This window comes from Xiphophorus maculatus, chromosome 9, assembly GCF_002775205.1.
Source record: "Xiphophorus maculatus strain JP 163 A chromosome 9, X_maculatus-5.0-male, whole genome shotgun sequence".
In the NCBI taxonomy this organism is placed as follows: domain Eukaryota; kingdom Metazoa; phylum Chordata; class Actinopteri; order Cyprinodontiformes; family Poeciliidae; genus Xiphophorus; species Xiphophorus maculatus.
In genome coordinates this window covers 31017077-31032108 of record NC_036451.1, presented here as the reverse complement: position 1 = coordinate 31032108, position 15032 = coordinate 31017077, and the positions used below count along the sequence as shown (strand labels likewise).

Here is a 15032-nt window from a genome sequence, read left to right as displayed (position 1 = left end):
CAATGAATACATATGCACAAGTATAAAACAATAAAAACAATTTAAAAACAATGACACTGTTTCATAGAATCTTGTTGCCTATCTTTAAGAACTGATCGAAATAAGTCCAGTCAAATCATTTCCGACATCTTAAGTTCAGACTGCAGCTGATTCCAGGCTGTGGGGTAAAACACTGAATGCCTGTTTCACTGTTTCAGTTCAAAACGTGGGACATGCAGAACAATAAAGTTATTGGAGCGAAGAGAACCGACAGTTCTATGTAGGAGAGTGGATAAATATGCTGGGGTTGGACCGAGTAAAGATTTATACATCAGGATCATTAAATGATTGTTTCTCCGTTCACTTAAAGGAGCCAATCAGCTTTTGCCTACAAATCACAATGATGTGTCAGACGTCTACTACCGGTTATAAACCTTAAAGCTCAATGATACACAGTATGTAATGATTGATGACATTTGGTCGAAGCATTCATATATAAAATGTCTCCATAATCCAAAAGTGGCAGGAATGTTGCTGCTACCAGTTTTCTTCTAGCTTTGAGTGTAAAACAAGATCCATTTCGATAATAAAACCCAATTTTCATTTTCAATGTCCCTAGTAGATTTGCTATGTGATTTTTAAAAGAGAGTTCATTATCTAGAATAAAACCAAGATATTTATAATTACTGACAAACTCGATTTGTGCTCCAGCAGCAGTGGTCAGCAATAGGGAAGTTTCTGGTAGTTTTCTAGCATGTGAGAAAATCATTGCTTTTGTCTTGTCCACATTCAAAACCAACTTCAGAGTTTTAAACGTGTTTGAACTACATTAAAAGCAGACTGCAGATACTGTATTGCCTGCGATAGTGATGCAGAATAGCAGTATATTATTAAATCGTCAGCATAAAAATGGTAAAAAGCATTTGACAGATTGTCACACAAGTTATTTATATAAATAGAGAATAAAAGCGGACCCAGAACTGAGCCTTGAGGTACGCCATTTAAAATAGTGAGAGTAGAAGAAGTGAGACCAGAGAATTGAACTCTCTGGGTTCTGTTTGACAAATAATCAGCTACATGGTAGCTTGATGCTAGAGCCCAATCCTGTGCAGAATTTCAATTAAAAGCTTGTGATTTACTGTGTCAAATGATAAATCAATAAACAAAGCAACATGTTGGACAGAGGAGAACAATATGGAGTTTTATCACAGTAAATGATCAACGGCACAATAAATATCCACTTCTAGTCACACAGTCAAAAATGTACAGTAACTGGAGTTTTTAGTCTACATAAAAGAAAAAAATGGGTGTTAATTTTTCAAAGTCAAAAATGTACTTTTAACTCATTTTTAAATGTTTAAAAACTAACTTCTTAATGAACAAACTAGATACGTAGCCCCATATGTGCCTATTATTAACTATTAATTAGATGTCAAAGATCCCATTAACTGTATGCAAAAAAAGTAATAACTTCAGCCAGAGTTTGGTTTACAAACTTCTACTGGCTGTGAAAAAACTGTACAAGATGAAATTAACTATTTTAGTTAGATTAACACAGGGGTCCCACTGGAACTTAGAAAGAAAATTCCATGACTATTCCATGACTCTCCCTGACCTTCAGTATAATTTTCCATGACCCACGGTCAACAGGTTCATGTAGAAACGCGTTTGACTGACAGAGCGAACAAGTGGAACTAAAAATGAGGCGGATAGGAAGGAAATATTGTGGAAATGAAGCCCAACAGACGGGTCTGAATTGAAAAGTGTCAACATATTGACTGAGGAATCATATGATGATAATGTCATAAACAAAAACAAAAACATATTAACAGTGATGCAAACACAAGATTGTACATGTATGTAGAACCAACAGAGCAGGCAGTAAGACTGCAACATGACTAGTCTTTAATTGGAGGCTTATTCAATGATTAATATATATTTTTAACATAATAGCTACTGCAGTGTGCGCAGAGCAACGTTTCAGCTGCAGCAGTTCATTTACAACAAGGATGAGACGGGAAATGTTTCTAATCTGTGTGAATTCTGACTTGGTTACTTAAACTACTTCTGTAACTGAATTATTTCCACTGCTTTACATCAGAAAGTCTAATCTGTGTGAGATTTTATGTGACCATTCAAATTACTTTTACGACCAAAGCTTTTTCCACATGTCATACATGGAAAAGGTTTCTCAAACGTGTGTGTTTCTATATGTCCAATCAGCTCATCTCTTTCACTGAAAGATTTTCCACAGGTGTTGCAATGGAACATTTTCTTCAGGTCGTGCCTTCTCATGTGGTCAGTTAAGTGACTTTTTTCATAAAAATCTTTTCCACAGGTTCCACAGGTGAAAGGTTTCCCTCCTGTGTGAGTTCTAATGTGGCTATTCAAATGGTTTTTGTGTCTGAAACTCTTCCCACATGTTATACAAGAGAAAGGCTTCTCAGCTGTGTGAGTTCTCATGTGGCCAGTCAAGATATTTTTTGTACTGAAACCTTTTCCACATGTTACACATGAGAAAGGTCTCTCACCTATGTGAATCCTCATGTGGCATTTCAAATTATGTTCCTGACTGAAAAATTTTCCGCATGTTAGACATGAGAAAGGCTTCTCACCTGTGTGAGTTCTTGTGTGACGAATCAAACTGCTTTTATGACGGAAACCTTTCCCACATGTCATACAGAGAAACGGCTTCTCACCAGGGTGACTACTTAAGTGCCCAATACATTTAAGACTATGACTGAAACCTTTTCCACAGGTTGGACAAGGGAATGGCTTCTTCTCTGTGTGAACTCTCATGTGGCTATTCAACCGACTCTTTTCAAGGAAACGTTTCCCACAGGTTAAACATGAGAAAGGCTTCTCACTTGTGTGAGTCCTCATGTGTACAGTCAAATTATGTTGGTAACTGAAACCTTTCCCACATGTCATACATGGAAAAGGTTTCTTACCAAAGTGACTACTTCTGTGTTCAACCCATTTAAGACTTTGGCTGAAAGATTTTCCACAGAAGTGTTTTTCGCCTGTGTAATTCCTCATGTGGTCAGTTAAATCACTTTTTTCATTTATAACATGTAGAAAAGGTTTTGGTGAAAACAGCGTCTCTTCTGAATGAACTACCATGTGTTGATTCAAACTACATTTTTGCTTGAACGTTTTTCCACAGGTTACACATGAGAAAGGTTCCTCACCTGTGTGACTTCTCATGCGAGTTGTTAAATACCAATTCCATTTGAAACTTTTCCCACACACTTTACATTGTTTGCATGTTTTACTTTTGTGAATTTCCCTGCCCTCCATGCCTTCCTCTACTTCCTCCCTCTGTCCTCTGGCCGGCTGAGCTGTCTTCTGTTGCTGATCATCTCTGCTGGATCCTGAGGCTTCATGAAACTTTATTTCCTGATGATCTTCATGTTTAGGGAAGTTCTGAAGGAGGATTTGCTCTCTATTTAGTTCTGGTAGTTGGTTGTCTGTACCAGCAGTCTCCTGCTTCTGTACATCCTGGTCTTCATTCTGGCTGATACCTTCAGCCTCCATCTTCACCATCTGCTCAGGTCCTGATCCATGCTCCTCTTCCTTCACTTGCTTAGGTTTTAGTTCTACTGGTTCCTCTTTGAGTTCAACAGGTGCGGAGTCTCCTCTCATTAAGGTATCCGTCTCCTGTACAGCCTTATTTCCATACTGACTGATGTCTTCAAGCTCAACCATCTGCTGAGATTCCAATTGATGATAATCTTCCTCCATCTGTTTCAGTTCCTCTGGTTCTTCTTTTATTTCAAAAGATACATATCCATCTGCTCCCGTTACAGGATGTGTTTCTTGCTCGAGTTCTTCTTTCTTGACAAACTGCAGCAGTTCTGATCCATACTCTTCTTTGGCTTCTGTCGGTTCTGGTTCCTCTTCCCTCCCTTTGGTTTGTGGAGATTCTGTTTCCCTCTGGTCCAGATCAGCAGCCTCTGGTTGGTTGAGTATAAAATGATGCTTAGTAATAAACATAATGTTGTGGCAAATCTGAAGAAAAACAAAGAAAAGCAGAATTGTTATTTTGAAATTTTAGGTCAATAGGTTGCTTTTTCATGTCTCATTGACTAGTTGCTTTGCCAGCAACTAGTCAATAAGTTGCTGGTTGAGCTGCTTGATTCCATTGGTTAACTTGTATTCACAAGGCATTGCCTGGACTTCTGCTGGCCTAGATTTGCACCGCAATTGCACAGAGAAATGTTGACGCTTATATTTGGCTTCCATCTGTGCCTTTTGCTCAGTAAAAAGGTTTTTATTAACTTTGCTTCCTTATCCTGAAATTTGATGCAGAAAACGTCCAAATTGATTTGATCTCACTGACTTCTTGAGGTTCTACTTCATCCCGTTTGGCCATTTTTGTGGTTTGACAGCAGCAACACAAATAGATACCAGTAGAAAACCTCATTATTTTAAAGTTTTTAAAGATGTCAACTAGGAATGCGCGATATAAACGGTATATGGTAGAAACAGTAGAAATTTGGCCTGTGAGGATCAGGATAAATGTTCCTTAGGTAGGAGTCAAGCTTAAATCCACTGCGTTTGTTCTGCTGGTGCAGCTCAGTGTGAAGCGCAGACGTGAGCTGCACTGTCTGTGCTGATAACCTCTGAGTTCCCGGTTAGCCGGAGCATAATGGACCGGTGGTTCAGCGGAGGAGGAGCTGTCACACTCGCCTCATGACTAGCGCAGCACGCTGGCTTGTTTTTATTTTTTTTATTTTTTTTGCGGCGACACAACGCACATCAAATACTTTGTCTATTTAAAGTTGCTGCGCAGCCACACGGAGATCAGAACAACTCGTCCCATGAGGTTCGGGCAACCAAAACAGTTTCTGTGGCGATTATTAAAAACTCAATAGAGACGAAATGGAAGAGCTACTAATGTGGCATAAATTAAATCTCCCGTTTGCCTCTCTGCATCCAGCAGAGATGCGCAGTGCAGCAGGTCTAGCTCATCATGCAGGGCCGGTCCAAGGTTGAACGAGGCCTTGAGCAGAATTTGAGTTAGGGGCCCCATCAGCACCACTAACAGCATTTCAACATAGATTCGGTGAAATCTGGGAGAGGGGTCCTAGTTTAATTGACCCGCATATGTAATTATAGTTTACTAAAATGCATTAATGCAACTAAAACTCAAAGATTAAACTGAGAGCATCAGATTGTTGCTATGGTAACAAATCAATCTAACTATGAAGATTGTTCTTTGAACTTTTACCAAGTAAACTTTCCAGCTTTGCAATTAAATGTTAAATAATTTAATTGATCTATGCTGAAACCATTAAATCAAATTTAACAGCTTTGATATTCTCTTAGTTCATTTATACCTTGGGCCGGCTCTAAATGTGATGAGCATTACATCATGTTTTAAGATCCACTAACTGATGATTTAATAGAAGTGCAAATAAATGATATTTATTTTCAATTCTTTCGGTTTTATTATTGTTTGCAATGTTTTCCAGTATCATAATTACCCAGGAATATTTTACGTTTCCTGTCAACTTAACATCTTTCAATAGAAAACGCCGGCGTTTAAACGCTGGAACCAAACATTCAGATTTGTCTACTTGCAACTTTGGCAAAACTGAACTTGGACTAGAAAATCACTGCAAGAAAAAAAAATGTCGGATTCACAAAAGTGATCAGTTGAAAGTCGAGACCCAGTTTGTGATGGAGGAGCCGTCATGAACTGGGACTTGGTGTGGAGTCCGTGTCAGCATGCGAGCACGTCCACACACACACACACACACACGCCCACACACACACACACGCCCACACACACACACACACACACACACACACACACGCCCACTCACACACACACACACACACACACGCCCACACACACACACACACACACACGCCCACACACACACACAATTGCTAACTTACTTTTTGTTGCAGTTAAACCGGCGCGGTTCATGGTGGTGAACGCTCGGTGTTCCTGCTTCAGTTCAAATTCATCCTAACCTTTTACTTTCAGCTTTAAACATTTTCCCGGTTCCATTTTCAGCAGGTTGTTTCCAGATTGTGGCGCCAGGCGGGAGTCACATGATGACGTAGTGATGTCATCAGAACGTAATGAGTGTTTTCTATTAAACTGAGTATTGTATTTTTGATTACAAGTTTATTTATTTTATCTAATTATTATTATTATCATTATTATTATTATTTTGTATACTTTAAGAGTTTATTTGAGTTAGAAGTAATTGTTTAGTTTTTTTTTTTGCTTGTTTGGACTTCCTGTGGGCGGAGCCTGTGGTTTTAAACGCAGGTCTCTGCTCCACAGGGGGTCAGTCTGTGGTCAGACTCCTGAGAAATCACACTGAAGGTCTTGCTGCTTGTCTGATTTTAACCTGCCTTGGTATATATATTTGTATATATTCTGCACCTGCCACCTTTGTTCACCTGAAGAAAAGCTAAATAAATTCCACTAAAGTGACCTCTGACCTTGGCCAGTCATTTCTGTTTGACCAAGTCATCATAGAACCTCATCACAACCTTATTCCAAAACAAAGACAAAACGCGTTATAGGCAAAAGCAAAAAATGAAAAACATAACCCCAAAAGAATATAAAAACATCTAAGCAGCATCAGCAGAGAATACATTTTAATTCTCTAAAACTACACAAAAAATGTATTTAAGGGCTAAAAAGTGGATTTTGCCTAATATGTCCCCCTTAAGAGAATTATCAATGTGTAACTGCTGACCTGGGACCAGTTCACCCTCTGATCTATAACATGCAATGGATGCAAAGGGGATGAAAATGAACGGATGGTTTTGCCTCTGACAATGAAGGTAAAGCCCAAAAATATGAAATATTCCAACCTGCTCTCAGTAAATAATTGTGCCTGGAAACACATTGAGCTCTGAGGATAAAACTTTTTAAGACGCTTTCAGCAATAAAAAGGTCTTAAAATCTGTTTCCAGAATGAATGAAAGTTTCCTAACTACATCAGTCAGGTTTGAGGTATTGATGTGATTTGAACATGAATCTGTTTTTATGTGGTTAAACCTCTAAAATCGCAACAGCTTTTGTGATTTATGAAACAAATAATAGTTTCATAAATCACAAACTGTTTTAGCTTTTCTTTGTGTGAAATAATAAAACTTAAGATTAAACATTCAAGGTGTTTCAGATTTCAACCTCCAGAGTTAAAATGACCGTATCCATTAATTGCAGCACAATAATCTTTAAATCAAGACAATAAATCCGGAAACAGCGAAAACTACCTGGAGGTTCCGAAGGTTTGGGTTTCCGGCGGGGATCCAGCCTCTGAGCCGGACATCGTCTCTTCCTCTCCCGGATGTGGTTGGACATTTGTTGGTTTCTCTCTGATGATGAACCGAAGATCTAGTTGCTACAGACTGAAATATTCATTTCTCACAGCAGAAACCGTCTTTTTATCGACGATAACCACGAGGAAGCCTGGAAGCTAACGCTGCTAGCGCCATGTTGTTTACTTCCGCCGGAAGTCTTCCCCCAGAAACAGACAACGACAAAACTTCCGTCTCCAATTAAAAGTATTTCTTTTCTCCAAAGACTTTAACTTGTTTAGAGACATAAAACGGAGTTTTTGCAAGTTGAATTGAGCAGCTTTTATTCCGACTTTATATCCTGAATAAACTAAATACATTAACATGTTAAACTGACTAATCAAGTTTATTTGAACAACATATTTAAGCAACAAGATGGTTCAAAGTCCTTTACGCCATAAAAACATAACACAGTAACTAATTATGAAACACGCAATAAACTTATAAACATTGCAATTATTACATTTGTCAAATTACATTATCAAAATCATCAAGCAAATATATAACAAATATGTTGATCAATGTTGCATTTATGAATCAAAAGCTCCTCTAACCAGGTGGTCTCAGCCTTTACTTAAAGGAAATCAGTGTTTCAGCTGTTTTGCCATTTTCTAGAAGTTTGTTATAGATTTGTGGTGCATAGAAGCTGAAAGCTGCTTGTCCTTGTTTGGTTCTGGGGAAGCAAAGCTAAGACTAGCATCCAAGAACTCTGACTTATTAATTATGGAGTATTTTTATAATCATCTTGCAGCCCAGAAAAGGAATTAGAACAAAGTTAGAGTCCAGAGAAACGACTCATTACTTTGATCAACATTCAGGACCATCAAACATCCAGTTTGATCAAGTCTTGAATCAAGAGAAGAAGCTGCTAGTTTAGAGATTCTTACTCTTACTAAACATGAGGGACCAATATGTAGTTCTTTACTTTTGTTTGTATTTCCTCTAACTCATGTAAAGCACTTTGAATTGTCTTGTTGCTGAAAATGTGCTACATAAATAAATTACCTGATAATATTTCATCAACTTGAATGTTTGTCATTCTTCTGATTTGGTCTTTTCTCCACATTTAGGATTTCTGATCAGTGTGTTTGTTTTCCTGGACTCCCCAGAAGGATACAGAAGATACTTTTATAGAGTCATAAAAGTAGAGCAAACCGCTGATGGAAACATGGCTGCCAAATGCAACTGAATTCATTCAAACGTGAAAATTGCTTAAGATAGTTTGATAAATTAAGACAGATAAAACAATAACTTCAAAGTTTTTTTTCAAGCGGATAATTAAACTTATAAAAACATTTCTCAGTTCCAATGACTTTCAGCTGAAGGATGAAATCAAACGTTTTCATGCAGAAAATTAAAAATATTCAGGAATTCAACTGCATGAAAATGATTTTACTGAGATCTAAACGTAACAGATTTATTAGCTACAGAGAAAACGAGGGTGAATAAATGGTAATAAATAATAAATGGTCTTTATTAAAAAGGATTGCTTCTACTGAAACAATGAACAGGATAATAAACAGACAAAAGGTTTATTTAATGCATTTAAAATTATTTCATGTAAACTGGAGATAAAGTGGTGTTCAATAAAACATCCATCTTGCAGGATTAGAATGTATTTATAATTTGTTGAAGCAGAAATCATCTCTGACGCCGGAGAAAATTCACCAAAAATAAGACAAACATTTATTTAATAAAGAATTTGATCAAACTTCAGGATGCAACAGGCAGATTTTTCAAATGATCAATTCAAATTTTCTCAGAAGTAGGAATGTACCAAAACTATTTAAATAGAGCCTCTGAGTCCAACAGGCTTTTATTTTGAAACTTTGTTTCATTACTTTACGCTGAAGCAGGGGGTGGACTGACAACGTGAAATATTAGTATAAATGTTAGTGCATTTAATTAGTAACATAAATATAATAAAGCGCAGACCCACATTGGTGCAGGAAATACGGCGGCCATCTTGGAGAGGTTGTCCCTACTTGGCTAAACCAAAACAGCAGCAGAAGCCTCAGCACCACTGGATATTGTTGTTCATATCAACGGACTATTGACGTGAGATCTCGGGGGATAATGATTCACAAGTAAGATGGTCATATTACCGTTTATATTTTGTGAATACTGCGACAGACTGGCCACCTGTCCAGGTGACCCCGCCTCTCGCCCGGAACGTAGCTGGAGAGGCAGCAGCTCCTCCCGACCCCAGAAGGGACAATGTGTTAGAAAATGGATGGATGGATGAATTTTGTGAATATAATATTACTAAACTGTATTTATATCCACCGGCAAAAAGCCAGCTAATATTAGCTATAGCACTCGGTGTAATACTGGGTTCAGCCCCGCTATGAAGGCTAACCGGGATTTTGTAAATCTTTATATATATAAAATGTATATACATGTGCATTTCAATATAAAATGTATAGCTTAATATATATTTGTATTAATTTGTGTTTGTATATTTATATGAATATGTATTGCCATTACTAAATAAATAATTATAAAATCTATTTGTGTCTATGTGGTTGTAAAATAACCATCATAGATCAAATCAGGATATTTTATTCTCCCCAGTAAGGATATTTAAATATGCTGAACCACATATCAAATTCAAAAATACTTTAAAAAGTAAATGTTCTTGTACATGTAGGTATAAAAGTTTGAATAAGGTTTACAGCAAAAAAGCATGAAAATCTGTTTAGTATTTAGCAAGTTGTTATTAAGTGTGCTGATACTTCATAGCACCTGCCAAACATAACGTCCATCCAAGATGGCCGCCCTGTCAGCGACAACAGGCTAGAGCGGTGCATGACGTGTCTACTCTTTATTATGTCTGCGGCACAAACAACCACACAGAAAAAAGTGGATTTTATCAAAAAATAAAAGAATTTCAATTTAAAATCTGAACTGAACATCAAGACTGACTGTGTGAACGTAGCCTTAGACACTGGGAGAAGTCAAGAGTTGGGACATTACTGTGTCCAGTTTTCAGCAGCCTGCAGTCGTTATTCACCTTGTTGATTCTGCAGTGAGCTGCAGCAGGTAACGAGGAAAACCCAAATTGGAGCTTTAGCTGCACGTCTCCTGTGAATCAAGTGGAATTAATTTTCTTGCGAGACGTCTCAATCACAGCGACTATTGTGACACCCATGCATTCCACACTGATGATTGTGAGCTACATCGCAGCCACAGCTGCCCTGGAGCAGTCTGACGGAAGTGAGGCTGCCATGCTGAACTCTCGGTTAAACCGCCTCGCCTGTGTGAGTTTTCATGTGGGCAATTAAATAAAGGTTCTTGGTAAAACCCTTTCCACAGGTCTGACAGGAAAAGGGTTTCTCACCTGTGTGAGTTCTCATGTGACGAGTTAATTGACATTTTACTGCAAAGCTTTTTCCACATGTAAGACATGAATATGGTTTCTCCCCTGTGTGAATCCTCATGTGAAACTTCAGATTACCCTTTAAACTGCAGCGTTTCCCACAGATCTGACAAGAGTAAGGCTTCTCTCCGGTGTGGGTTCTTATATGCTGAGTCAAACTGCTCTTCATGATGAAACACAGTCCACAGGTCAAACAGGAAAAGGGCTTTTCACCGGTGTGAGTTCTTATGTGTGTGAGCAAGGCACTTTTCTGATTGAAACTCTTTCCACAGGTTTGACACATGAACGGTTTCTCTCCTGTGTGTTTTCGTGAGTGAACTTTGAGACCTGGTTTCTGAGTGAAACTCTGTCCACAGATCTGACATGAGAAAGGCTTCTCCCCTGTGTGACTTCTCATATGACTAATCAAAGTACCTCTGGTACTAAAACTTTTCCCACAGGTTTTACAAGCATAAGGCTTCTCTCCTGTGTGAGTTCTCACATGAGTAGTTAACTGACTCCTGCTAGCAAAGGTCTTATTACAGATTTCACATGGAAAGGGCTTCTCACCAGTGTGCGTTCTCATGTGAAGAGTTAAATTCATCCTCTGAATGAAACTTTTCCCACAGGTCTGACAGGAGAAAGGCTTCTCACCGCTATGAATCTTCATGTGGTTTTTTAGATGACTTTTGAGAATAAACTTTTTGGCACAGGTGGAACATTTAAAAGGTTTCTCACCTGTGTGGATCCTCATGTGTGCAATCAGATACTTCTGAGTGAAAGTTTTTCCACAAATTTTGCAAGATGACAGATTATAATTGGTGTCACTTTTTCGGTGCCTTTTTAGTTTTGTTTTGCGACTTTCCTTGTCTTGCTCAGACTCTTCTGTGCTGGATCCAGAGTCGTCTTCATTGCTTTCTTCCTGATTCTGGTACTCGGCATCAGCAGAGTTCTGGTCCGTGTTTGGTTCTGGTTCTCTCAGGTCATCGTCATCAGAAACAGGACCCATAAAAGCCGCCGGTTTGAGGTCGCTGTTTGGTCCTGGCTCTCTGGGGCGGTCCTGCTCAGGAACAGGACTCACCTTGAAGGTATCCGTCTCTTCTTTCAGAACCAGTTCTGCGTTCTGACTGACATGAAGCTCATCGTGTTCCTCTTTAATCTGCACAGATTCCATTTCCTCCTGATTCAAAGGCACCTCCGCCGTCGGGCTGCGGGGCTGCTGGTCCGTCTGAACCTCCTCCTCCTTGCAGATGTAATGCTGCGGGACGTCTGCAAGCAAAACAAAGAAAACTGATCACTGTGGCTCAGAACAACGCCACACTTTATCCAAGCCACACTGGAAGAATGTGACACTGTGTTAACAGAAGCTTTCTGCATTGGAGAGGACTCGTTGTTGGGCCGCGCGTCTAGAACTAGCCGAGCCGACGTGACTCCAGCTGATAACCAAGTGGCTAGTCAAGCAGCTAACCATTCCTTGTGTGTTGCCACAAGGTTAATTTCTCAGAAATTAAAACTTCCACAGCGATCCGATGTAAAGATGCAAAACAAATATTTATTCCACAGTTTTGCGTAATTCTTTTGCAAGAGCAGTTGGTTGTTAGCTAACCTCCACAAAAACAAACTACGGTTGAAAAAGCGTGTGGCTCTGTCGATCTACTTGCAGCTCCTTTCCTGGTCTGTTCTCTCCTTCGTCTTCCCTCCAGCGGCACACCTCATTTGCATAAATTGCAAACTTCTAATAAAACACTTATTCACAATAAAACATTATGAAATTACTTACATGTATTATAATAATTCAACCTAAACCTCAACTACAAATGCACTTTTTGAATTACTAATTAAACAAATAAGTTTTAACAGTAACTGAATATTTTATACATTAACTTGGCCTCCACATCCCGGTTTCGCTCCAAAACAACACTTCAAGCAAACGTGTGAATTAAAACTAAGGTTTTGTTTTTATTGTGTTTTTCACTCGGTTAGAATCCCAACAAGAAAATTCCCACAGCATGACACCACCAGCACCAGCAGCAGCAGAACCAGCAGCAGAACCAGCAGAACCAGCAGCAGCACCCAGGACAATTCATAAGAGGAGGAATGGATTCAAACGTTGATGGTCATGTGACACTGGTGCAGTGAAGGATTGTGGGTTTCTTAGCTGAAGCAGAGAAATACCTCTGTGATGGCAAGCATGACAACACACGTGATACATTATGATGTCACCAGGTGATGAACCATCCAATCACTGAACAGATGCTGAGCAGATTTGAACAGATTTGGTAAATGAGCCAAAATGTTTCCCATCTGAACAGAAACCGAAGTTATTCCAGAGGAACGATGGAGCCACACGGCTTCAGCTGCACCACGGAACCGGTCCGGGCCGTTAAGCTCCCCAGAACCGTCCTGACCCACTGCATCAGACCAACGACGACCTCAGACAGGCAGAAACAGAAAGCCAAGAGCAAATTCTGGGATTTTAAAGACTAAAATGAAAAAACAAGAAAATTATGGCAGATGAAAAACTTTCACAGATTCATTTTCTTTAACAAAACAACCTTAAGCAGCCAAAACCTTCAATGTATTTCTATGTTAGAATAAAGAAGTTCCATTGAAAATATCTAGTGTTTGTTTTCTGGGTCTCTAAATCTCAGCAGATAGAAAATAATATTAGAACAAAGCTGGTGTAGAAACAAGAGGTCTCACTGTGACAAATTCTCGGACTGTGTATTATTGTTGCATTTTTGTTTGTTTTTCATCACTTCCGGTGGGTAGAGTTTCTGAAGTACAAAGTACGGTGAAGGTAAAACTCCTAAATGTCCAGCTTTGGATTTATTTGCCGCCATGTTTAACCGGCCGTTTGCCCTGCAGTGACCACTCTGCGTCTCTCCACACCGCCTGTCGTACTGCCTCTGGCCAGCAGGGGGTAACTGTACGAATCAAGCCTTGATAAATTCACCTCCAGGTTTCCTTAAACTTTATCTCCCAGCAGAACCCGACCGGTACCGCTCGGCTCCGAACCTGCTCGCTGTAAGCTGACCCGGGGTCTCCAGCTGAGGTCCAGCAGTCTCCGCTGCCGGTCGATCTCCTCCTCGTACTGGACGATGGTTTTTTCCAGCTGGGTGAAGATTTCTTCAGCAGCAGCAGTTAGTCTCTCTCTGATAAACTCTCTCAGAGGCTCAACGGAACACATTGTTGCTGAACAGAACCAGAACCTCCTGGACACGCTCTGGGAAGCGGCTGCTAGCAGGAAGCTAACCGAGCTATAGGAAGCTAACGTTCCTAGCCCCTTTGTTTTCCTCCACCGGAAGCCTTGCTGCCAGTTTCCGGTGTGACGCCTGACTTTAGGCGGAGTTGTTTTACCAAACTGAGTGAAAAACGTCTCAGAAAAAGTAGCAGAAGAAGTATTTCGGTATTATTTGTGTTTAAAACCCGATTTACCGGAGAGACTTTCTTACAACTAATCCGGAAGTTACCGTGGCTCTTCTGTGAAGACACAATTTAAGCCAAATCAATGAATTACAGGCCATTTAATGCGTCACATCCCTCCAGTATGGAGTGATACTCCTTTGCATCCGGTTTCAGGTCCTCACCTGTATTGCAGCATCACAGAAACTCCATCCATTTTTTTCTTGTTTTAGTTTTGCAGCTGACGAGCTTTGCTTCGTTCTCTTCTCAGTTCAGAAATAAATAACCATAAATCAGATTTTTCTTCTCTAAGAAGCTGTGCATTATGCTGCTGATTGTCTCGGCAGCAGTCTAATTAAAGGACCCAATGAAACCCGGATTTATTTTTTCTGTGAAATAAAAGCCACAGAAAGCAGCTGTGCTGCAGATCTTTGCCTTTTTTACTCCAAGCTACCAAAATAGCCAGTCTGCTGCTCTGAAATGAAAAACGACCCAGAACTGATTCTGACCTGAAAAACTTGGTGTTTTGATGAATGACCATAACATTAATGTTTTCCTATTAGCCAATCATTGTATACAAATGTCACTTCTTTTAAACCATTCCTTATTTTATACAGAGGAAGAATGAGTTAAATTTGTTTTGCAAGTCTTTTTGTTTTGTGGAGTCAAAAATGCTTTTAAGTTATTAAAACAACATTTGTACTTTAATGCAGTGAATTTTTTAAGTTGTGTACAATTTGCTCTGCTACATTTTCAATTAATTTTCGGTTATTTGTGTTTTGTAAGAATGTAGTGTGAAGACATAATTAATACGTCATGGTACTATTTTGGTGTTGAATATTTATGTTCATATTAATAATAATAATAAATAAATGAATTGGTGAGCTGAATGTTTGTAGTGTCTCCCCCTGCTGGACGGAAGACAATGCAGCTCTGGATCTGGACTTTCAGCAGAAAG

The 15032-nt window shown here is 39.2% G+C and overlaps 2 protein-coding genes across 3 annotated transcripts; both read right to left on the bottom strand.

Annotated features, from left to right (window-relative positions):
- Positions 1–69: 69 nt before the first annotated feature.
- LOC106700392 (gastrula zinc finger protein XlCGF57.1-like) lies at positions 70–8218 on the bottom strand. Its single transcript, XM_023338980.1, has 2 exons — positions 7228–8218; positions 70–3990 (listed from the first exon to the last, which is right to left on the bottom strand). Exon 2 carries the CDS (start codon positions 3973–3975, stop codon positions 2086–2088), a length of 1890 nt encoding a protein of 629 aa, XP_023194748.1. The 5' UTR covers positions 3976–3990; positions 7228–8218; the 3' UTR covers positions 70–2085.
- A 1492-nt stretch (positions 8219–9710) lies between these two features.
- On the bottom strand, positions 9711–14809 carry LOC102218330 (zinc finger protein OZF-like). 2 transcript variants are annotated; one of them, XM_023339001.1, is made up of 2 exons: positions 13688–14809; positions 9711–11938 (listed from the first exon to the last, which is right to left on the bottom strand). In XM_023339001.1, exons 1-2 carry the CDS (start codon positions 13857–13859, stop codon positions 10554–10556), a joined length of 1557 nt encoding a protein of 518 aa, XP_023194769.1. In that variant the 5' UTR covers positions 13860–14809; the 3' UTR covers positions 9711–10553. The 2 variants fall into 2 exon arrangements, with proteins under 2 accessions (XP_023194769.1, XP_023194772.1); XM_023339004.1 differs by having other exon boundaries at positions 13626–13781.
- Positions 14810–15032: the final 223 nt, after the last annotated feature.

What these genes read in the sequence shown, in the direction of transcription:
- LOC106700392 (XM_023338980.1), bottom strand. Translation starts at nt 3,975, where the DNA reads ATGTTTATTACTAAGCATCATTTTATACTCAACCAACCAGAGGCTGCT.
- LOC102218330 (XM_023339001.1), bottom strand. Translation starts at nt 13,859, where the DNA reads ATGTGTTCCGTTGAGCCTCTGAGAGAGTTTATCAGAGAGAGACTAACT. An exon ending in GGTCAGCTTACAGCGAGCAG is followed by an intron (nt 11,939 to 13,687) that starts GTTCGGAGCCGA and finishes TTTTGCTTGCAG; the next exon opens with ACGTCCCGCAGCATTACATC.